Genomic DNA, 24,772 nt, shown 5'->3' on the forward strand with positions numbered 1-24,772 from the left:
TAATAAAAGGTATTACCTAATTTACTCCTTAAAACAGCCCCATAAGGTATATTGTATTATTATTCCTGTTTTACAAAGGAGGAAAAAGAAGTTCAAAGAGATTAAATCTATTTCCCATATCAACAGTAAGTGGCAGGGATAGTCTGTATGACGCAGAGGTTGAATAACTACTAAATTTTTTTTTTTTTTTTTTTTTTTTTTTGAGACGGAGTTTCACTCTTGTTACCCAGGCTGGAGTGCAACGGCGCGATCTCGCCTCACCGCAACCTCCGTCTCCTGGGTTCAGGCAATTCTCCTGCCTCAGCCACCTGAGTAGCTGGGATTACAGGCACGTGCCACCATGCCCAGCTAATTTTTTGTATTTTTGGTAGAGACGGGGTTTTACCATGTTGACCAGGATGGTCTCGATCTCTTGACCTTGTGATCCACCCGCCTTGGCCTCCCAAAGTGCTGGGATTACAGGCTTGAGCCACCTCGCCCGGCGAGGGTGTTTCTCTTACAAGAAACAAGGATATTACAAAATTCAACTAAGATGCCAGCAAATAAGAATGTTATAAACAACTGAGAAAATAGCATAATATTTCTTGCAGCTTGTGGGAGTAAACAAAGCCATTTCTAACAGACTCAGAGATAGGGCAAAAAACAAATTAATTGCTTTAATTGAAATGTAAAGTGTTGCAGAAGTAAAATATAAATGTAAAGTGTTGCACATAGTAAAATAAATTAACTCAAATTAAAGAGAAATGAGCAGGCATGACAGAAAAGGCAGCATCTGAATTGCTCTTTGATGACAAAGAATTATCTCAATTGTCAAGGGCTGAAAGATGAGGTACATTCTTAAATGAAGGAAGATTAGGAGTGATGTATATAGGGTAGCTATAATATAAAAGTTCATAGTGTCGTCATGTATATTGACCAGTGCTCTGCAGCTGAGGCAAATAACACATGTGAGGAGAAATGAGCATGGAAAATTTAAGTCAAGGATAGGAAACTAGGAGACTCTGAAGCCATGCTAAGAAATTTGTTAGATTTCTGAACAGAGAAGTGAAGTAATTAAAAGAAATTTAAGGTGAATTAAAAATACATAAAAAGCATTGTGCTTCACCCTTTCATATCAAGAGGTAGTAAGACAAGTAAGATAAGAAACTTGTAATGATGGCAGCAAGAAAGAAAGATGCAAGAAATATGGCTGAGTTAAGATGAATAGGATCTAATATGAAGCTTGATAAGGAAAAGTCAAAGGTGAGTCAAGTTAGACACTAGAATTACAAATACTATCAACCAGGATACAAAACACAGGAGGAAGAACATGCTTGCCTTTTTAAAAAATACACCTTTAGGTGGATTAAGGCAGGGAAAGATGAATTTGGTTTTAGATAGGAGATTTGGGTGCTAGAAAATATAACCAAGAGACATTTATTAAAATGAACCTGCAGTTTCAGAAATACCTCAGAGCAGCAAAGTTCATCTAGGTATCACCTGCAAAGACAGGATGGATAGGTAAAGCATGGAAATGGTTGTGATGAAGCAAAGCATGTACATCATCCAAGAACAAAAGAGTGAAGGGCTGATCTGCTGTAAATAACTTATATTTTAAAAGTAGGAGGTGGCCAGGCCCGGTGGTTCATGCCTGTAATCCCAGCACTCTGGGAGGCCGAGGAATCACCTGAGGTCGGGAGTTTCCAGGATAAACCCCGTCTCTACTAAAAATACAAAAAAAAAATTGGAGGCTGAGGCAGGAGAATCGCTTGAACCCGGGCGGAGAATGTTGCAGTGAGCCAAGATCACGACATTGCACTCCAGCTTGTGTGACGAGAGTGAAACTGTCTCAAAAAAAAAAAAAAAAAAAAAAGAGGTGGTAAAAAGCTCATAAGAAATAATAATAATATTAGGAAACTACAATGTTTCAAAAAGCAAAGGAGAAGAGTTTGAAGAAAACTGAATGGTCAACAGTGTTAAAAATGCTGCAGAGATGTTGGGGGTACATGAAACTAAAAAGAAAACAATCATTAGAAATTAAAAGGTCACTATTTGTAGGTGAAACAATGAATCTCCAGGAATATTTGTTTCAAATAATTCAATAATTTTTTTTTTTTTTTTTTTTTTTTTTTGGAGACAGAGTCTCATTCTGTTGCCTAGGCTGGAGTACAGTCGTGGATCTTGGCTCACTGTAACCTCCAATTCCTGGTTTAAGCAATTCTCCTACTTAAGCCTCCTGAGCAGCTCGGATTACAGGCACCCACCACCATGCCCGGCTAATTTTTGTATTTTAGTAGAGACAGGGTTTCATTGTGTTGGTCAGGCTAGTCTCAAACTCCTGACCTCCATGCACCTTGGCCTCCCAGTGCTGGGATTACAGGCATTAGCTACCATGCTTGGCCTAATTCAAGATTTTTTAACAAGGCAAAAGTATTTTTAACTTTTAAACACTATTAAAAATCCAGGCCGGGCACGGTGGCTCAAGCCTGTAATCCCAGCACTTTGGGAGGCCGAGGTGGGTGGATCACAAGGTCAAGAGATCGAGACCATCCTGGTCAACATGGTGAAACCCCGTCTCTACTAAAAATACAAAAAAAAATTAGCTGGGCATGGTGGCACGTGCCTGTAATCCCAGCTACTCAGGAGGCTGAGGCAGGAGAATTGCCTGAACCCAGGAGGCGGAGGTTGCGGTGAGCCGAGATCGCACCATTGCACTCCAGCCTGGGTAACAAGAGCGAAACTCCGTCTCAAAAAAAAAAAAAAAAAAAAAAAAAAAATCCAAAAAACTTCCCAAATAAAAAGGTAAATAGAAAAGATTATTTTCAAATAAAATGGAGCTAATTTTAACATATTGAAAAGTATTTGACTTATTAAATAAGTTTGCTTTCTCTAATAATACAGTGCTTCAGAAACAGACAATAAGCAGCTTCCACTTTCAAAGTAAATTTTTAAGACTAGCTCCTTGACCAAATTTTTTAGGTTCCTTTAAGCTCACTTCTACTAAATTTCATTCTTGCTCCCCTTTCTGTCATTGGTCTGTCATAGGCCAGTTTTGGATGAGAATCCTGCAATAGTCATTCCCCTCATCTTGGGCTGCCTCAGCAAGAATCCCCCACCCTTAATGTCTCCTCTTAGCAATTTTCTATCCAAAGACCACCTCATCTTAATCCTTGGCTATAAATCCCCACTTGTCCTTGTTTACAGTGAGACTTCAGCTGATCTCTCTCCCCTACTGCAATACCTTTAATTGGAATAGTCTTGAAAAATGTCTTCCTCACTGTTTTAACAAAAAGCAGAATCATTTTTTCTTTAACACAGCAAGGCATTTAAGGAAAGCGGTCAATCACACTCTTGTCAATATTAACAGAAAAATAATTTACCATACAATCACAAATAAAAGTGAAAGTTCAACAGAATATCCATATGATTGACAATTTAAATATTAAGGTAAGTTAGAGTTTACACAGTGAGTATAAAAAGGTTCCCTCAATATTTTAATCAAAATAATTTTTTAAAAAGGCTTTCCTATTTAAAACAAAGACAAGGGCACTGAAAAGTAGTAGAATCAAGCTCACTGCCTATTCATGCCAGAACTTATCAGTCAGAACTTTTAATAACAGAATGAAAATGGGAAAAAGTAGCTGGTATGTAATTAGCAGTTAAATCATATAAAACAATAGGTACAAATAGCTCCTGACACCCCAATTCCTCTATTCAGCCAACAAACACTTATTTAGGCTTGGCCTGGGGCAGAAGAAAGATAGAATAATAATAAAGACTCCCTCTGCGGGAAAGGATCCTATGAATTAGGAGACATGACATGTACAAATAAGCAGAATGCCATAGTTATAATACAAAGATGAATGGGATAAATTCATTGAAGAAGGGTACAAGTAAGGTGTTATCAGAGTTCAGAGGAATGAGAGATAATTTCTCATAAGAAGGTAAGGAAAGATTTCATTAAAAAAAAAAAACAGGATATGTGATTTAAGTCTTCATGGATGACTGCTAGGATTTAACAGATAGAAGCAAAGGAGAAGGCATTTCAGTGACAGAAAAAAGCATAAGGAAAAGCAGGCCAGGCACGGTGGCTCATGCCTGTAATTCCAGCACTTTGGGAGGTTGAGGCGGGTGGATCACCTGAGGTCAAGAGTTCAAGACCAGCCTGGCCAACACAGTGAAGCCTGTTTCTACGAAAAATACAAAAATTAACCAGGCATGGTTGTGCATGCCTGCAATCACAGCTACATGGAAGGCTGAGGCAGGAGAATTGCTTGAATTCTGGAGCTGGAGGCTGCAGTAAGCTGAGATCACACCACTGCATTCTAGCCTGAGCAAAAAAGAACAAGACTCTGTCTCAAAAAAAAAAGGAAATGCAGAGTATAGGTATTAACAGTTTTCTGTTTCCAACGGAAAGAAGAACAGTAGTTTTAACACTTAGGCCTGTGTAGTGAATTGAATACTGTCTCCTAAGCATTCACAATTATCTGGAACCTCAGAATATGACCTTATTTGGACAGGGTCTTTTCAGATATAATGAATTAAGAATCTTGAAGTAAAATTATCCTGGATTTAGCCTAGGCCCTGAATCCAAAGAGGAAAGGACACAGAAACACACAGAGAAGGCCATGTGAAGACAGAGTTGCAAAGAACAGGAGATGCTGCCACAAACCAAGGAATGCTTGGGGTCACCAAAAATGGAAGAGGCAAGGAATAATTGTTCTCTAGAGACTGAGGCAGAGCAGGAAGCACCTTTTGAGTTGCTGAGGGGTTCCCGCATGCATGAAGGAAAATCCTGAGTTCCTTGAAGTGAAACTCCAGGCATCTAGCCAGCCCTGAGAAGTAAGTAACTTATTAAAGAAGCCAGAAAGTAATAGCAGCCTAAAAGAAGATGATCAGACCTTAGACTACAGGGGCTGAGCTGATGAGACTTTAGACTACAGGGGAACTAAGGACTGAATGCTCACCATCCTTCTTTGCTCTAAATTTCTTCCCAGGCCTGGTGTGGTGGCTCATGCCTATGATCCTAGCACTTTGGAGGCTCAGGCAGGGCGACCACTTGAGGTCAGGAGTTTGAAACCAGCCTGGCCAACAGTTTTAACCCTTCTCTGCTAAAAATACAAAAAATTAGCCAGCCATGGTGGCAGGCACCTGTAATACCAGCTACTCAAGAGGCTGAAGCTGAAGAATCGCTTGAAACTGGGAGGTGGAGGTTGTCGTGAGCAGAGATCCTGCCATTGCACTCCAGCCTGGGTGATGGAGCAATACTCCATCTCAAATTAATTAATTAATCAATTATAATAAAATAAATAAATTTCTTCTTGAGGGGCCTTGAGGGAGTCACACCCATGAGCCAGTTAATGTTCTTTCCTGCTGACCTCAAATTTTAAAAAGATGCCTCTCTTCCTTAACCAATTGCAAATGTGAAAATCTTTTAATCTGTCTACCTACCTATGACCTGTAAGCTCCCTCTTCAAGATATCCTACCCCTTTAGGCCAAAACCAATGAGTATCCTCCATGTATTGATTTATGATTTTTCCCTGTAGCTTCTATATTCCTGAAAGTTACCCTTGCCTTACCCGTGAGCTTTGGGGAGGTCAGGCTTTGAGTATTTATCTGCCTGGTCCTCTTTGCTTGATGCCCTATAAATAAGCGTCTTCCTTTCTACCACTACAAAAACTCTGGTGTAGATATCTGCTTTTACTGAGCCAGGTAAGCAGACTCCATTCTGGTTCTATAACAGGACTTCAGAGGGAACACATTCCTATAAACATCTTGATTTCAGCTGTTAAAACTGAGAGTAAATGTCTTATTTCAGTTTACCAATTGTTGTAATTTGTTACAGCAACCCAAGGAAACTAATACAGCTTGGAGAAGGACAATTCACAGAGGGCTGTATTTTCCATGCTCCAGCATCTTTTTATTGCATTTTGAAAAAACAAAACACTGAAAAAAAAAAAAAATTCTCAGCTGGGAAAAGCAACTCACAACTGTAATCCCAGCACTTTGGGAAACTAAAGTGGGAGGATAACTTGAGGCCAGGAGTTCAAGACCAGTATAGGCAACATAGACCCTGCAGTCTCTGCAAAAGAGAAAAAAATTAGCCAGGTATGGTGGCGAGTGCCTGTAGTCCCAGCTGCTTGGGAGGATGAGGTGAGAGGATTGCTTGAGCCTCCTAGGTCAAGGCTGCCATAAGCCACAATCATGCCACTGCACTCCAGCCTGGGACAGAGCAAGATCCTATCTCAAAAAAATAAAAAATTTAAAAATTTAAAGAAATTTCTCCCTTATAAACATATTTGCATATTACCAACAAATTATGTATAAAAAAGCAAACAGAAAACAATGAAATGTCATTACTTACAATGTGTGACTCCAGCCAGAGTTTGGTAGAAAGTAGGAGTATCACTATCATCAGTGAGGGTAACATACACACCTCCAGATAGAAGCCATCGAGAGAAGGTAAAAGCATCTTTGTTTAGAAAAAGCCAATTTCTAAACTTTTCATAGTTTACCTTTTCACCCTAAAATTAAAACAAGAAAACATAAGTTTAGTGAAATTTTAAGCTATCTTACTTGCAACCTGCACAACCTGAAATTTGCAATTAGTTTTCATTTATCTTTCTATTATCTACAAAGGAACGATTATCTAGTAACACTGCAGGGCATTATATATTTGGAAATCAAACTGTTTTCAAAAATAACTGTACTTCATAACTTCTACTTGCATAAAACTGCTTTGTTTAATTATAAATTATTTCATCAATTCAGTAAAGCAGTACACTGCCAATAAGCCATATTTTGTTTGCTAAAGTATACCCCCAAATCAGTAAACTGCATTTCTTTAAACACTTAATAAATCCAATTTTTCACTTGCCTTATCCCTCTTCTTTAGCACTTTTCAATCTGCCCGAGTTACTATATTTTAATTAAATCTGTGTGGAATTAAAATAATCTTTAAATTTCATTTGCAAATTAAAAACAACTAGCCAGGAGTCCTTCTAGAGTGGACACTCAGGATCCCAGAAGGCATCAACATGACATTCAGATATGTTGCAGGGACATATGAGGACACTGCCAACATATTTAGAGATGACAGCTTCTACCTATATTCCTTCTGTATTCCATGTTTAGTCTAGAAAGAAGCTTAGTAGTATAAATTCTACAAGCTGATGCACAGTTTTACATACATTAACATCTCTGACATTGGGGTAAGTCTTAAAATCAGTAGCATCCCTCAATTGTAATTTCTTAGTGGTTGTGATATTGTTAAATATATATTTGGTCTTCATCTCTTTTTCTGGCATAAAACTCCTAAAATTCTTGTGATCTCCCAAGTGATAAATGTCTCTGCACACTAATGAATTGACCCAAGGCTGGGTGGGGGGCTGCTAGATAGCCTCAGGATGGAGGCTGGCCACTGGAGAAAAACAATGATTAGAGGGTTGGGACTTTCAGCCCCACACCTGATCTCTAGGGAGGAGAGAGGGCTAAAAGTTGAGCTGATTACCAGGTAGACCTTTCTACCACCTTCACATATAACTAATACCAAGTGTTTACAACGTCCTAAGAACTACTCTATAATTTAATCTTCAAAGCACTCTCTACAGAAGACACTATTAACCCCATTCTACACATGAAAAAACCAAGACACCAAAGGTTAAGGAATTTGCCCAGTGTTATACAGTGGAAGAAAGAAGACTGAACTCAGGTAGTCCAAGCTCCAAAGTTACCACACTGCCTGGCTGACTGAGTGAAATACAAAATAATCTCTGAAATTCACTTGCCCACTGGGACTCATTACACATAACTGTAGACCAGAAATTCCACTGTCAAATCTGATTTTTTAAATGTTTTTGAGTCATGAATCTCTTCTAAAAAGGGAAGAATGGTATAAAATATAAATTTCCATTTTAAGAGTCAATAACCTAAAAAAAGTCAGTAGGAAAAAACTTCATACAACACCTAGGTAGATTCCTTTATAACTGCATCTGACAAGGCTAATAATAAAGCACGAGACAGAAAAAGCTGTGACCCATATCACTTAAATCTAAGTGCGAGGTCTTTATATTTTAGCTAAAGTGATTCTCTCCTCTCTGTCTCTCTCTCTCTCTCTCTCTCTCTCTCTCTCTCTCTCTCTCTCTCTCTCTGTGTGTGTGTGTGTGTGTGTGTGTGTGTGTAAATACAAAAACAACACAAAGCATTGTTATCGAAGGTCTGAATTAACCTATTCTAATATAAATACTTGGATAGCAAAGTTCTGCATGCAATCATCAGACACACTACTCGGATATTAGAGCAGGCAAATAAATCAAATAGTTGAATCAGATACCATTAGCCCATTTACAATGTTGGTTTTATACCAACTAGAGGCATCTAATAATTCAAATAGCCACAGCCACATATATGAGCCTCACATTTCTTTGATCTTTTCTACTCTAAAGATCTATTCATTAAAGACATCACAACTCAGGCATTAACTACCAAGTCTTATGATATCTTTATTATAGTAACTTCCTCTTCCCATAATTGAAAATTTAAGCATTCCACTCTTCCCATCACAATTTCCTCTTATGAGTACATTCCATCTAGTATCCTGACACCAGCAATTTTTTAACTCCACAGGACCTACACCAATGACCTACCTGCAGGTCACCAAATTTAATGATCAATTCTCAGTGGTCAAAGCTCAACTCACTAGATCTTTCAGTGTATCTGACATAGTTGAGTTCTCCTTCCTTTTTGAAACATTGTCCTCAGTTGGCTTCCAGGACACTATTCTCTTTTATTAATCCTCTTTTCTTGCAGGCCATTTCTTAATCTCCTGTTTTGAGTCCTCTTCATCTCTCCAAACTTTAAACTCATCCAGGACTCATTCTTCCAATCTGTTTTCTATCTAAACTTACTCCTAGATGATCTCATCCTTACCTGTAAGCCAATAAAAAATCCTTCCCCTTCAGCAACAGATTTATATATAAAAAATCACATCTGACAACTCCACTTGAGTGTCTAATAGGATCCTCAAGTTTAATTACATCTTTCTTGATATCCAACCTCCAAACCTACTTCTCCATTACTCTTAGCCATCTCCATTAGTGGTAACTCCACTCATTTACTGAATCAGGCTAAACACTAATCATTTTCACCCTACTCATTCTATCATAGTCCATAATCAATACAAGAAAACATTCTAGGCCAACTCTATCTTTGAAATAAATGCAGACTCTAAAAACTTCTCATTACCTCAACCTCACTGCTATACCATGATCTAAATGACCATCCTCCCACATGGATTATTCAGAAACCTCAATTGGACTCGGTTCAGCCTACTTCCCACATAAGATCTAAAGTGATCATGTGTTTAAAAAAAAAAACACAACTCATATTTTATTACTTCTCTACTCAAAACCCTCCAGTGGTTTCCATCTCACTCAGGGTAAGTCAAAGGACTCACATTGTCCTATAGGGCAATATATAATCTGCCCCCACCCCACTCTCTAATAATCTGTATAACTTCATTTCCTACCATTCCACTTTCACACCATTCCAACTAAATTGGTCTTTTTATTGTTCCTTGGACATACCAAGTATACCCGTAACTCAAGGTCTTTGCTATATTCTCTTGATGAAAAGTGGTTCCTCCAGATATCTTGATGGTTTTCTTTCTCACTTGCTATAAATTCTTTACTCAAGTCTTACTTTATCTGACAGACTTAACCATTCTATATAAAATAACAACATTCAGGCAGGGCAGTGCAGTGGCTCACGCCTGTAATCCCAGCACTTTGGGAGGCCAAGGCAGGTGGATCCCCAGGGCACAGGCCCCTGTTCCCTGGGCCTCAACTCACAGCTTTCCCCATGACCTGGCAGCCCTATGGGTCCTGGGGAGGGGACTGGACACAGCCCCATGACACTGCTGGGAGCTAGGCTGGGAACTGGCAGCCTGTGGTCCTCTGGGCTGTAGAGGGGGTAGGGCCCCACAGTGGTGGCAGAGCAGGGACCTTGGTACAGGGCAGCACGGACTCCAGACCCCAGAGGGGCCTCCATTCTGGTCCCAGGGTGACCCAGGTTGCCCAAGATCAGCCTGCCCAATATGGTGAAACCCTGTCTCTACTAAAAATACAAAAATTAGCCAGCCGTGGAGGTTCATGCCTATAGTCCCAGCTACTTGGGAGGCTGAGGCAGGAGAATCGCTAGAACCTGGAAGGTGGAAGTTGCAGGGAGCCAAGATGGCATCACTGCACTCCAGCCTGGGCGACAGAGCAAGATTCTGGCTCAAAAACTAACTAACTAAATAAAATAACAACATTCAGATGCCTTTTCTCTATCACCACCTTTTCCCCTTATTCCACTTTATTTTCCTCTATAGTACTAATTATCAGCTAATACATGTGCCTGCTACTGTCCTTAAATTTCGAGAGAACTGGGTGGCCAACCACACTTTGCTTCCATCTACAAAATGAAAATGTCTGCATAAACCTTATTAAAATGAAAAAATACGCATACTTCCTGAAAAAGAACAGAGAATATTAATGTTTTGGACATCTACGTCAAAAATCCAATCAACCAGGCTTGCTAGATTATCCTTTTTTCTTACAAGTAAATTTTTATTATGGGGAAAAAAACAAACGAATCATAGCTCAGTTTGTCCTGAAGTAGTAAAATACTATCACAGCAACTTCCAGTCAATGTGTCACAAACAAAAACACAGGAAGCTCATCCTTTTGCAGCTGACATTGCAAAATGCTGGATAAAATGTAACACCATAACCACCACCAAAAACTGCAGAGCTAAGCTCAAAAGCAAGAAAGAGCTATCACCAGGTGCTATCAATACCGGAGACATTCAAAACCAGAGTGGTAAGAAACTGGTGATAGACAGTCCAAAGATATAATCAGAACCAGATACATGCATATCCCTGAAGTATGGACAATCAATGTCTATACAGTCGTGAAGGTGCAGCTATGCTCCCAGAATAAAACAAAGAACAGTGAAGGACTGTCATACTGGTAAAACAGAATTGTGTCAAAAAGCCACCCATAAGAAATTGGGCAGCACTGAGTGCTGCATGAAATAATCAGAATTTCTAAAGGGATTTTTACTCTACAAGCACTAATGACTTTTCACATACTAGCAGACCTCTGAAAAGAAAAATAATTCTCTCTGTTAAAGATTGTTGAATTGTTTCTATTGTTTAATTTTTCTATGAAGACACAATGAAAATACATTATTTTTGAAAACAGAAAAAATGACTTTTCCCCCGCTCTGGTAGAGTTGGGGTATTGCTACATTGTCCAGGCTGGTCTTGAACACCTGGGCTCAAGAGATCTCACCGGGGCCACCCAAAGTACTTGGATTAGAGGTGTGAGCCACCTTGCCTGCCCAAAGATGACAATTTTTTTTTTTTTTTTTTTTTTGAGACGGAGTTTCGCTCTTGTTACCCAGGCTGGAGTGCAATGGCGCGATCTCGGCTCACCGCAACCTCCGCCTCCTGGGTTCAGGCAATTTTCCTGCCTCAGCCTCCCGAGTAGCTGGGATTACAGGCACGTGCCACCATGCCCAGCTAATTTTTTGTATTTTTAGTAGAGACGGGGTTTCACCATGTTGACCAGGATGGTCTCGATCTCTTGACCTCGTGATCCACCCGCCTCGGCCTCCCAAAGTGCTGGGATTACAGGCTTGAGCCACCGCGCCTGACCCAAAGATGACAATTTTTTAACACAAACATTTCACTATGCAAATCAACTAGGGAAAATAAATGAGGAAATAGGCCTTGATAAAACAGGTAACAGATGGCTCAAAGCTAATGAATGAATGATATCCATGATGAAAAGCAATGACACTACAACATGAGCACTGTTTCAGGTTTCTGTAGGAGAGTGTGTGTGTGTGTGTGTGTGTGTACTGGTATGTTAGTGTGAGTAAACAGGATTGTGTTCCATTATACTCTAAGTATGAATAGTTGCCTTTATAATAGAATTGAAAATTTTCAGATTCACAAATATACCAGTAATGAGAGTCATGGATGGCACATAAACAGAAACATCAATAAGTCTAAAAATGCCAGGAGTAATCTGCACATAAACATCTATTTGTCATATTTAAAACGTATTATACAACTAAGAGTTAATACTTTGTCAACAAAAAGGGATAAAATGTAAATCTTTAAATATACCTCTGAGAAACACTTCCTGAGCGTATCTGGGACTTTACCATCCACCACATGGAGCATTCTTTCCATTTCTTCCCGTATAACATAGTTCCCAGATTCACTTGAAAAAAGACTAAAAATGTCTAAGAGAGAGAAAGATAGAATACATTAATCTTAACAAAGATCAATATACCTTGGTGGAAGTAGGGAGAAAAGAGAAAGCTACAATAACTGAGTGACTACTAGGGCCAAGCACTTTATACATATAATTTAGTTCACTCCTTAAAATAATCCAGCAACCAAAATTTTAAATAGCAGTGTAATATCTTTTCAAACATGCCAAATTTGCAAAAATCTTTAGGTATAACAATACGAAGTGTCAGCAAAGACTAGGAGAAACAGGGCCTCTTAAACACTCTTAACCAGAGCATAAATTATTGCAACAACTTTCATGAATAATCTGGCAAAACCTAGTAAAGGTCAAGATGTATGCCAGAAACTCCACTTCCATCTTTGAAAAACTCTGATAACTGAGTACAAAACACACGATGTTCACTGAAGTACTGTTTGTAAGAGCAAAAATTAGAAAACTGAGATAAATGTCTATCAACAAGAGAACAGGTAAAATGAGATACAAATAATGAAATACTATATAGAAGTTAAAGTGTTTTCTTTTTTAAGTGTTTTGAGATAGATAAATATCAAAAAATATAGCAAATGGCAAAACCATCTGTAGAGTAGTACCCATTTATCCATGATTTTGCTTTCCAAGGTTTCAGTCACATGTGGTTAGCAGAGGTCCAAAAATATTAAATGGAAATTTTCAGAAATGAACAATACATAAACTTTAAATTGCACACTGTTTTGAGTAATATGATAAAATCTCTTGCTTCCCTCTTTATCCCACCTAGGACCTGAATGATTCTGTTGTCCAGTGTATCCCCATGTTACTCGCCTGTTAGTCACTTAGTGGTGATTTTGGTTATCAGACTTACAGACTGATAACCATGTGGACCCCTCATGACCTTATCATCTCTTAAAGGTCCCACCTCTCAACACTGTTGTACTGGGGATTAAGTTTCCACACATCAACTTTGGGTGATGTGTTGAAACCACAGCAAGAATTTAAAATAATATCTAGATTCAGGAATAGGAGTAGATTCTGAGAGATTTAGAAGCAGTCCCAGTGCAGTATCTTAGTCTGTTGAGGCTGCTGTAAGAAAATACCATAAACTAGGTGCTTATAAATAACAAATTTATTTCTCACAGTTGTAGAGGCTAGGAAGTGCACCATCAGTTTGGTGTCTGCTGAGAGACCACTTCCTAGTTCAGAGACAGCCATCTTCTTATTGTATCCTCACATGGGGGAAAATGTAAAGGGCCTTTTTTATTAGGGCATTTAATCCCACTAATAAGATACTTATGACTAACCCTCATGACCTAATCATCTCCCAAAGGCCCCATCTCCTCATACCATCACCTTGGTGGTTAGGCTTTCAACAAACCAATTTTGAGGGAGACACAAACATTCAGACCATAGTAGGCAGATTAGAAAAAAACAAAGAAAGAAAGACCCAGTATATAGTGGTTAAGAATAAAACCACAGGAATTTTGGGAACAAAATGTTACATTCTGTGTAATACAAACAGCTTCCATACTTCCCCTGGGAAATCTTCAATAAAATTTACAATGTTTATGAAAGCTTTTGTTAAGAGCAGATGTGTCTTTGGGGAAGTCAAAGAAAAGAATGAGGAGACAGAAGATCTTATAAATAATTAAACAAGCGAATTTTTTTTAAAGTAAATAAATCTATATCCTATGAAACACAGAAGGACACCAATCAACTAAGATTATCTTCCCTTTCACATGTAGGGGAGGAAATGTTGTCACTCTCATTATAGCACTTCCGGATCAGCAGGATTTAAAGGTAATGAATGAGGTGTCACAATTTTCTGTGCTTAGATAATTCGCTTAATAAAATTAATTTCTGAAGTTAAAAGTAAAACATTAAAAAAATTAAACCTTTTACTAAGAATCTATACGAAATATTATCAAGCAAGTAAGCTTTGGTTTTGCTTGTGAAACAAAGAATAGACTACTACGTCTATAGCATCAGAACTTAAAAAAATAAGTTATATTGAGACATAATTCACATCCCATAAAATTCAGCCTTTTAAAGTAAATAATTCAGGGTTTGGTGAGGTGGCTCATGCCTGTAATCCTAGCACTTTGGGGGGCCAAGGCAGGTGGATCACCTGAGATCAGGAGTTTGAGAGCAGCCTGGCTAACATACTGAAATTCCATCTATACTAAAAATACAAAAAATTAGCCAAGCATGGTGGTGGGCGCCTATAATCCTAGTTACTGGGGAGGCTGAGACAGGAGAATTGCTTGAACCCAAGAGGCAGAGGTTGCAGTGAGCTGAGATGTTGCCATCACACTCCAGCCAGGGCAACAAGAGTGAAACTCCATCTCAAAATAAATAAATAAATAAAAATAAAGTTAACATTTCAGTGATTTTTACAGTATATTTATAAGGTTGTGTAACTGTCACTCCTATGTAATTCCAGAACATTTCCGCCAACCCAAAAGGAAACCTTGTAACCATTTGCAGTTGTTTTCCATTTCCCTCTCACCTGATACTTGTAGCAACCACTAATCTATCATTTTCTGCCACTGTAGATTTGCCTATCTTGAAATTCCATGTAAATGGAATCATAATATCTGGCCTATTGTGACTGACATCTATCACTAAGCAAAACGTTTTCAAGTTCCATCCATACTGTACCATGCTTTATTCCTTTTTATAGTACAGTCATTTTCCAGCATATGGATATATCATGTTTTGTTTATCCATTTACCAGCTGGTGGACATTAGGATTGTTTCCATTTTCTATTATCAACAAGGCTGTTATGACTATTTCTGTACTTTTTTTTTGTGGTAAGCATATGTATTAAATTTTCCTGGGTATATACTTAGGAGTGGAATTGCTGGGACACACAGTAACTCAATGTTTAACAATCTGAGGAACTGCCAAGTTCGTTTCCAAAGTTGCTACACTACGTTAGACTCCCATCAGCAATGTATGATGCAGTTTACAATTTTTCCACCTCTTCCTCAACACTTGTTATTATCAGGCTTTTTAATTTTAGCCACTGTAGTAGGTGTGAAGCAGTATCTCACTGTAGGTTTAATTTACATTTCTCTAATGACTTATTAGGTTACACATTTTTTCAGGTATTTATTTGCCACTTGCATAGCTTCTTTGGAAAAATGTCAATTCAAATCTGCTGCCTGTCATCAGAATTTTGAGATAAATTATTCTGTACAGAGATGTGGTATTACCATTTTTGAGATCATAAAAGTACTTACATTTTGCTTTCTCTTCATCTTTGCCTCTTGTAAGGAGGACAAGTCCAACTATTAAATTATTGAAGTGCAGCCCTTTGGATGTTCCACCAAAAGAACAGTAAATCACCTGGAAGAAGATGATAAAGCCAACCTTAAGAGGCATTTCAGTTGTTGAGGAAGCTGAGGCAGCTATCACTTTAACAAATCATGTCTCCATCTCCAGAAAAGGCACTAGTAAATTTTAGTAAAATCATATTAAGTTTCTCCCTCTTCTTCCTCTTTTAGACTTGTTATTGCACTCAGTCAAGAATAGACCATGTTTACTGTAAAATACATACAGATCGTCCCCAACTAGATTTTTCAACTTTACAATGGTGTGAAAGTGATACACATTCAGTAGAAACCATACAGTATTCAATAAATTACATGAGATATTTAATACTTTATTATAAAATCTGAGTTGTATTAGATGATTTTGCTCAACTGTAGGCTAATGTAAGTGTTCTGAGCATACGTGTGTGTGTGTGTGTGTGTGTGTGTGTGTGTGTGTGTGTGTGTATTTTAGATGGAGTTTTGCTCCTGTCATCCAGGCTGGAGTGTAGTGGCGCCATCTTGGCTCACTGCAACCTCCACCTCCTGGTTCAAGCGAATCTCCTGGCTCAGCCTCCCAAGTAGCTGTGATTACAGACATGTGCCACCAAGCCCAGCTAATTTTGTATTTTTAGTAGAATATTTAGTAAAATAATTTTGCATTTTCACCATGTTGGCCAGGCTGGTCTCAAACTCCCTGGTCTCAAATTATCCACCCACCTCGGCTTCCCAAAGTGCTGAAACTACAGGCATGAGCCACCGCTCCCAGTCTAAACACATTTACAGACTAGGCTAAACTCTAATGTTTGTATGCAATGCCTTTTCATCTTACAATATTCTCAATTTACAATGGGTTTCTCAAGCTGTAATCCCAGGGTAAGTAGGGGAGTATCTGCATATTACATATTCACACAACTGAATTATTTATTCTTTCTCTTTGGAGTGCTTATCAAGGTCCAAGAGTACAAAGGTCCTCCAATAGCCACAATAATGTGAGAAGAATTTTGTGCAATTACACAACTTCCTTTAACCTCAGGAAAACTTAATGCACATGACTTTGATTGGCAAAAAAGATCCTCTCTAATTGAATGTTCGGAAATTCAAAGAGACTCCAAAAAGCATTTTTTAACACTCTCAGAAATAAGTATTATAGTAATCAGAAATAAGGAAGAAAAACTATGCATAGGAAAGGGGCAAAAGAAATCACAATAAATACATCCATTCAACGATTCTTTGTTGAGTACCTAGAATCTGCCAAGCAAGACTTTTGTAGATAAAAATGCACAATTAAAGACTAATTCAAGAAGTTAGTCAATATGAAAACTGAATATATTATTCACCAATTATATTTATAAATATATTTAATAACACCTGACAACTGATGTAAAAAACTATCTCTAGTGTCAGTGATAATTCAATCTAGCAAAAAGTGGTCAAAGGAAATAGCTACAGAACATTAAAATATTTTTTAAAAAACCAAACAAACAGAACTAATACACTTTGTAGAATAACTATTTTTAGTTGCCCCATTTCCCACTCCCAACTAGAAGAAAGTAACAGGGAAAAACAAAAACAAAAACACCTTTATCCCTGGGGAAGGGCAGGAAAACATAATGGCCTCAGAACTTACAGATCCCCTACCACAATGAAAAGGTCTCAACCCCAAGATCCAGGGACACAGCACCTGCCTAAAACTGAGAAATAGGACTACAGAGAATGCCCCCTCCCTAGCACTCCCTACCATCCACCCTTCTGCTAGCAAGCACCGAGGACTAAACAACGATAATATACAGCCGGAGGGGATAAAGAAGGCGGACAGAGACCCTCTCTGAGGTGTGATAACAAACAGAATATAAGATCAAAAGTTGAGGGTAGAGTAAACATTAGAAAAAAACTCTTGAGCCCCAAACCCTAAAAAAAAACAAGTAACCCTAGAATGGAAATTGAAACCTGTATTATACTGAGGGTAACCACAGCAACGAGAAGACCAAAATGAAGCCCAACTATAGACTATATTGACTCAACCCCCAAGCTGAAGAAAGATACTACTTGGTTCAGTCTCTTCTGTCCTATATGAAACACTTCTGTTTCAATCATACATTTTAAGTCACAGAAAGAAGGAAAAACTCAATATGTTGTCAGAGACAAAGGAAAAATATGATAATGGAGCTGAAGAATCCTTTGGAATGGCTCAAGGGTAAACTCAACAGAGTTGCATAAGAGATTATCCAAAATGAAACAAAAGGGGGAAAATGTGAGGCGAGCAGGTGAAGGTAGACAGAACAGAAAAACCAAGAGCTGAGAGATCATATCAATGATGTAATATTCACATAACTGATATCCTACAAGAAACAGAGAAAGGGGCAAAAGAAGTATCTGAGGATATAAGGTTCGGGATTTTCAAAACGAATAGACAAGAAAACCACAGATACTAAGAAGTTCAGCGAACGGGCAGAATAGATTACACCTCTAATCCCGAAAACCAACTAGACAAATCATGTTGAACTTCTCAAAACCAAAGATAAAAAGAAAATGTTTAAGGCAACTAGAAAAAAACCAAAAACATTATACTGAAACAAAAAATTATAGCTGGTTTCTCATAAAAAATTATGTAAGCCAGAAATCAATGGTGTAATATGCTGAAAGCACTAAAAGAAAAAAACTCAACCATCAATCCTGTACCTGGTGAAAATATCTTTCAAAAAGAAAAGATATTTTGGTTCCTTTCTTTTTTTTTTTTAGGGGAACAAAAACAGAGAAGTTATTACCAGCAAAAAAAGGATAAAAGAAAGTACCTCAGGCTGGAGGAAATATTATGCCATGAGAGATACATGTACCTCCATAAAGAAATAAGAATACTTGAAATGACATAAATGAAGGTAAATATAAAAGCATTTATCTTATTTTTAATCACTGTGAAAGACAACTGGCAGTCTAAAGCAGTAAGAAAAGAAAAGTAATATGGCTTTGTAGAAAATGTAAAAGTAAAACACATAATAGTAGCACAGAGGATAAGAGAAAGGAACTAGAAGTATACTGTTTTATAGTACATACGTGTACTATAAAATAATTAGCTGCATGTGGTAGCACACGCCTGTAATCACAGTTACACAGGAGGCTGAAGTGGGAGAATCACCTGAGCCAAGGAAGCAGATGTTGCAGTGGGCCAACACTCACCATTGCACTCCAGTGTGAAAAACAAAGTGAGACCCTGCCTGAAAAAAAAAAATGGGCAAATGATCTGAAATTTTCAAAAGAAGACATACAAATGGCCAAAAGGTACATGAAAAAAATGCTAAACATCACTAATCATCAGAGAACTGCAAATCAAAACTACAGTGAGTTAAAATCTCACCTCAGTTAAAATGGCTTATATGGAAAAGTAGGAAAGCTGGGCGCAGTGGCACATGCCTGTAATCCCAGCATTTTGGGAGGCTGAGGCAGGCAGATCACAAGGTCAGGAGTTTGAGACCAGCCTGGCCAACATGATGAAACCCCGTCTCTAGTAAAAATACAAAAATTACCCAGGCAATGGTGGTGGGTGCCTGTAATACCAGCTATTTGGGAGGCTGAGACAGGAGAATTGTTTGAACTCGGGAAGTGGAGATTGCAGTGAACCAAGATTGCGCCACTGCACTCCAGCCTGGGTGACAGAACAAGACTCCATCTCAGAAAAAAAAAAAAAGGAAAGGAAAAGAAAAACAGGAAATAATGAATGCTGGCGAGGATGTAGAGCAAGGGAAACTCTTGTACACCATTTGCAGGAATGTAAATTAGTACAGCCATTGTGGAGAAGAGTATAGTTGTTCCTCAAAAAACTAAAAAGAATTACTATATAATCCAGCAAATTGTTACTGGGTATATATCCAAAAGAAAGGAAATCAATGTATCAAAAAGATACCTGTACTCTCATGTTTACTGCAGAACTATTCATAATAGCCAAAACATGGAATTAACCTAAGTGCCCATCTACAGATGAATGGATAAAGAAAATGTGGTATATACACACAATGGAATATTACTGAGCCATTAAAAAAAGAATGAAATCATTTGCAGCAACATGGTTGAAACTGGAGGTCATAATGTTAAGTGAGATAAGTCAAGCAGTCTAGGGGTGGTGGTTCACACCTGTAATCCTAGCACTTTGGGAGACCAAAGCAGGAGGATCACTTGAGCTCAAGAGTTTGAAACCAACCTGGGCAAACATAGTGAGACCTCATCACTACCAAAAAATAAAAATAAGCCAACCACAGAGAGACAAATATCACATGTTCCCACTTATATGTAGGAGCTTAAAAAAAAAAAAAAAAAGTAGATCTCATGAAGATGAGAGGAGATTTGTGGTTACGAGGATGGGAAGAGTAGTGGGGAGGAGGGAAGAAATAAAGACAAGTTGATTAATGGGCACAAATACACAGTTTGACAGAAGAAATAAAATGTAGTGTAGGCTAGGCGCGGTGGCTCAGGCTGGTAATCCCAGCACTTTGGGAGGCCAAGGTGGGCAAATCACGAGGTCAGGAGTTCAAGACCAGCCTGGCCAACATAGTGAAACTCTGTCTCTACTAAAAATATGAAAAATTAGCTGGGCGTGGTGGCAGGTGCCTGTAATCCCAGCTGCTCAGGAGGCTGAGGCAGGAGAATTGCTTGAATCTGAGAGGCAGAGGTTGCAGTGAGCCGAGATCATGCCACTGCACTCCAGCCCAGGCAACAGTTAGAGACCCAAAAAAAAGAAATGTACTATTAGATCAGCAAGTTGACTACAATTTATAATAATCTAGTGTACATTTCAAAATAGCTAGAAAAAATTAATTCAAATGTTTCTAACATTAAGGAAGGAAAACCATCTAAGGTGATGAATATCCCAAGTACACTGAGATTTGATCTTTACAAATTATCACATGTACCCTCCAGAAATATGTATCTATTACACATTATTAAAGGAAAAGAAAAACACTTTCTTAAACCTTTTGTACCCATGAATATCCAGTCAGAGACTTAGTAGACTGTTATACTATATATGATTGATGTATGCAGTAATGATTTCACTGGCCTCCTTTCAGACAATGATGTCATCCGAGTAAATAAAATGATTAGCTCTGAAGAGAGGGAAATCTGTCTGTATTTTCAAGCAGAAAGACTTATACTGTAATATATCAAAAATCTACCTCTTGTCTAATAGTTAAGAAGTCAAAAAAAAAAAAAAAAAAAGGTAGATGTAGGCCAGGCACAATGGCTCAAGCTGGTGATCTCAGCACTTTGGGAGGCCAAGGTAAGGGTAGATTACCTGAGGTCAGGAGTTCAAGACCAGCCTGACCAAAATGGTGAAACCCTGTCTCTACCAAAAATACAAAAAATTACACGGGTGTGGTGGCAGGTGCCTGCAATCCCAGGTATTAGGGAGGTTGAGGCAGGATAATCACTTAAACCCGAGAGGCAGAGGTTACATTGAGCAGAGATTGTGCTACTGCACTCCAATGTGGGCAACAAGAGCAAAACTCAAACAAAAACAAAAACCAAAAAAAAAGGGGGTAGATGTGTATCGATCTTTAGCATTTAGAAACAGTTGTGGCATGTTTCAATTGCTGCTTTCTGGTCCTGGTCCTTCTACTGTCTAATGGATATAAGGTAAAGGGTTATCCCACAGTTCCTTAGAGGAAATAGTTAAGTGATAGATACTGTTTTATCAAGGCTTTTAAAGTCATAAAGACCTGACTTTGAAGCCAGGCATTATTAATACACAAGCTATGTAGTTTTAAGCAAATCACTTAACTTTCTGGGCCTCAGTTGCATTCCATAACACATATATTGAAGAAATGTGCCAAGTCTTCTGATTCCAGGACCTAAGCTGGAAAGCAGCCCCAGGGTGGGAAATACTATTTCAGGACAGAAGGCAGAAGTCAAAGTTTGAAGCCACTTTGTTAATTAGTAATAATTCAGCATTGATGATCTCAAATTTTGTGTTTGAAAATATTTTTCCAGAGTAAACTCTAGTATACCTTTCTAACTGCTGGATTAATAGTCAAAAGAACCAAATTAATGTTTTCAAATTTTCATTTTATATAATTCTCAAGAGGATCAACACTTTTCCTTTTCTTCTTTTTTTTTTTTTTTTAGACAGCTTCTCATTCTATTGCCCAGGCTGAAGTACAGTAGCACAACCACAGCTCATCAAAGCTTTGACCTCCCAGGCTCAAGTCATCCTCCCACCTCAGACTCCCAAGTAGCTGAGAACACAGGCACATTCCATCACACCTGGCTAATTTTTTCATTTTTTTTGTTAATATCGGGTCTCACTATGTTGCCCAGGCTAAAAAAATTTATCTTGACTGACACAGAGTAAAAAAAGAAAGTATACATAAGTTAAAAAGGCAAAAAATAGGCCAGGCACGGTGGCTCAAGCCTGTAATCCCAGCACTTTGGGAGGCCGAGGCGGGTGGATCACGAGGTCAAGAGATCGAGACCATCCTGGCCAACATGGTGAAACCCCGTCTCTACTAAAAATACAAAAAATTAGCTAGGTATGGTGGTGCATGCCTGTAATCCCAGCTACTCAGGAGGCTGAGGCAGGAGAATTGCCTGAACCCAGGAGGCGGAGGTTGCGGTGAGCCGAGATCACACCATTGCACTCCAGCCTGGGTAACAAGAGCGAAACTCAGTCTCAAAAAAAAAAAAAAGGCAAAAAATATATACCTTCCCAAATAACTTGATGTCACCAACCTTAAAATGCTTAAAAACTATCTTCAGGTCATGACAAATATGAAATATAAATTTGTAAAATAAATCATGCTGTATGTCAGTAAGTTTCAAAGAGTAATTCAAACACAACATAGGACCTATGGTATATACACTATGAAAACATTAAGCACCATGTGCATAAAACATAGTTACTAATGGTAACATTTCTAATATTAACATTTAAATGCAAGCTCTGTTCCTATATATGTGTGTTGAAAAAGTCATCCTTCTATAGCTAAAAGGTAAGTGTGTTTACATTACTGTTTCTTCAGTGAAGAGTCCAATAGAACAAAATGTTTCTTTTCATCAAATGTGTTTTATAATACTAACCATTTCTTTCCCGTATGTAAATAGCATAAGGTAGAGTCACACTTAGCTCCAAGAAAATAATAATGGGCCCCTTGAAATTCTGAATAAATAATAACATACAAATACAAAATATAAATTCCTGAAGTCTAAGCAAAGAACAAGTACCGAGGAAACAACTAGCAGGGATTAGAAAGCAGAATAGTACCCAAAGATCATATTATCAGTCAGGCCGAAGAGACACCTCATTGAACATCCAGAGCATTGAGGAGAGACCCCAAAAGAGTTAAACCAGGTAAACCATACTTACAGTAAACTCTATTCAAGACTCAGCATTACAAAGCTTTAATACAGGATTCAAGAGGATTAGCTAATCTGCGATTTATTTAAGTGTATGCTAGAATAAAATCCAACATTTTAACAATAAAGACAACAAATTCAGGTACTTACAAGGTTTGCAATGTCTACTAGATATCAAAAAGTTACTAGAAATAAGAAACAGAAAACAGCTCTTATAAATATAAGAGCTCACCCCTGAAATCCCAGCAATTTTGGAGGCCTAAGCAGGTGGATCACTTGAGCCAAGGAGTTCAAGACCAGCTTGGGCAACATGGCAAAACCCTTCCTCTACAAAAAATACAAAAAATTAGCCAGAAGTGGTGATATACACCTATAGCCCCAGGTGCTTGGGAGGCTGAGGTGGGAGGATTGCTTAAGCCTGGAAGGCAGAGGTTGCAATGAACCAAGATCATGCTACTGTACTCTCCAGCCTGGGTGACAGAGAAAGACTGTCTGAAAAACAAAACAAAACAAAAAAAACCCACATAATAACTTTTTAGTTCAGGTATTATACTTTTTACTCTAAAGTTACATGTTTCTTTTTAAAATACGGTTTCCATTTCCGTGTTTTTACTTTTGTTTAAATTCTTGAGTATATTTATAAAAGCTGTTTAAACAACCTCTGCCTCCTGGGTTCAAGCGATTCTCCTGCCTCAGCCTCCTGAGTAGCTGGGATTACAGGTGCATGCCACCACGCCCAGCTAATTTTTGTATTTTTAGCAAAGACAGGGTTTCAGCATGTTGGCCAGGATGTTCTCGATCTCTTGACCTCGTGACCTCGTGATCCACCCGCCTCAGCCTCCCAAAGTGCTAGGATTACAGGCGTAAGCCACTGCATCCGGCCTGTAAGTACGTACTTTTATATGGTCTGTCTTCTGTGTTGTTTCTGTAACTACAAAAAAGCAATAAGCTGGGCACGGTGGCTCATGCCTGTAATTCTAGCACTTTTGGAGGCTGAGACAGGCAGATCATTTGGGGTCAGGAGTTTAAAACCAGCCTGGACAACATGGTGAAAACCTGCCTATATTAAAAATACAAAAAGGAGCCAGGTGTGGTGGTGGGCATCTATAATCTCAGCTACTCAGGAGGCAGAGGCAGGAGATTTGCCTGGGCCCGGGAAGGGGAAGTTGCAGTGAGCAGAGTTCGCACCATTGCACTCCAGCCTGGGCAACAGAGAGAGACTCCCTCTCATTAAAAAAAAAAGGAATGAAGTTCTGATATATGTTACAAATGGATGAACCTTGAAAACATTAAGCTAAGTGAAATAAGCCAGACATAAAATGGCAAACATTGTATGATTCCTATATATGAACTATTTAGAACAGGCAAATTTATAGAAACAGAAAGTAGACTGGAGGTTATCAGGGGCTGGGGAGGAAGAGGAATGGGAAATTACTGCTTAACAGATACGGTATTTCTGTTTAGTGTGATAAAAGAAAAAATATTTTTCTATGAGAATTTGAGAAAAATGGAATGATGAAAAATGTTAAAAATAGATAGGAGTGATGAGGGCAACATTATGAATGTAATTAAGATCACTGAAATGTTCACTTAAAGGTCATTAAAATGGGCCAAGCACAGTGGCTCATGCCTATAACCCCAGCACTTTGGGAGGCAAAGGCATGAGGATCACTTGAGCCCAGGAGTTTGAGACCAGCCTAGGCAATGTAGTAAAACCTCATCTCTACTAAAAAAAAAAAAAAAAAAAAAAAACCTTAAAAATTAGCCAGGCATGGTGACACATGCCTGTAGTACCAGCTACTCAGGAGGCTGAATTAGGAGGATTCCTTGGGCCAAGGAGGTCAAGGATACAGTAAGC

General features: G+C 38.5%; 1 protein-coding gene across 5 annotated transcripts in view; it reads right to left on the reverse strand.

The window, feature by feature from the left end:
• USP32 (ubiquitin specific peptidase 32) overlaps nt 1–24,772 on the reverse strand; it is a 248,004-nt gene that overhangs the window by 139,247 nt on the left and 83,985 nt on the right. For all 5 annotated transcript variants that reach the window (XR_012514504.1, XR_012514506.1, XR_012514505.1 and 2 more), the window contains exons 3-5: nt 15,505–15,610; nt 12,156–12,274; nt 6,345–6,504 (exon numbers count right to left, since the gene is read on the reverse strand). Coding sequence is in view for 2 of the 5 variants with exons in the window: in XM_039475926.2 (XP_039331860.1) it covers nt 6,345–6,504; nt 12,156–12,274; nt 15,505–15,610 (385 nt within the window). In the remaining 3 variants the exon portion in view is untranslated. The remainder of the gene's footprint in view (nt 1–6,344; nt 6,505–12,155; nt 12,275–15,504; nt 15,611–24,772) is intronic.

Source organism: Saimiri boliviensis, chromosome 17 (assembly GCF_048565385.1).
Source record: "Saimiri boliviensis isolate mSaiBol1 chromosome 17, mSaiBol1.pri, whole genome shotgun sequence".
Taxonomy (NCBI): Eukaryota; Metazoa; Chordata; class Mammalia; order Primates; family Cebidae; genus Saimiri; species Saimiri boliviensis.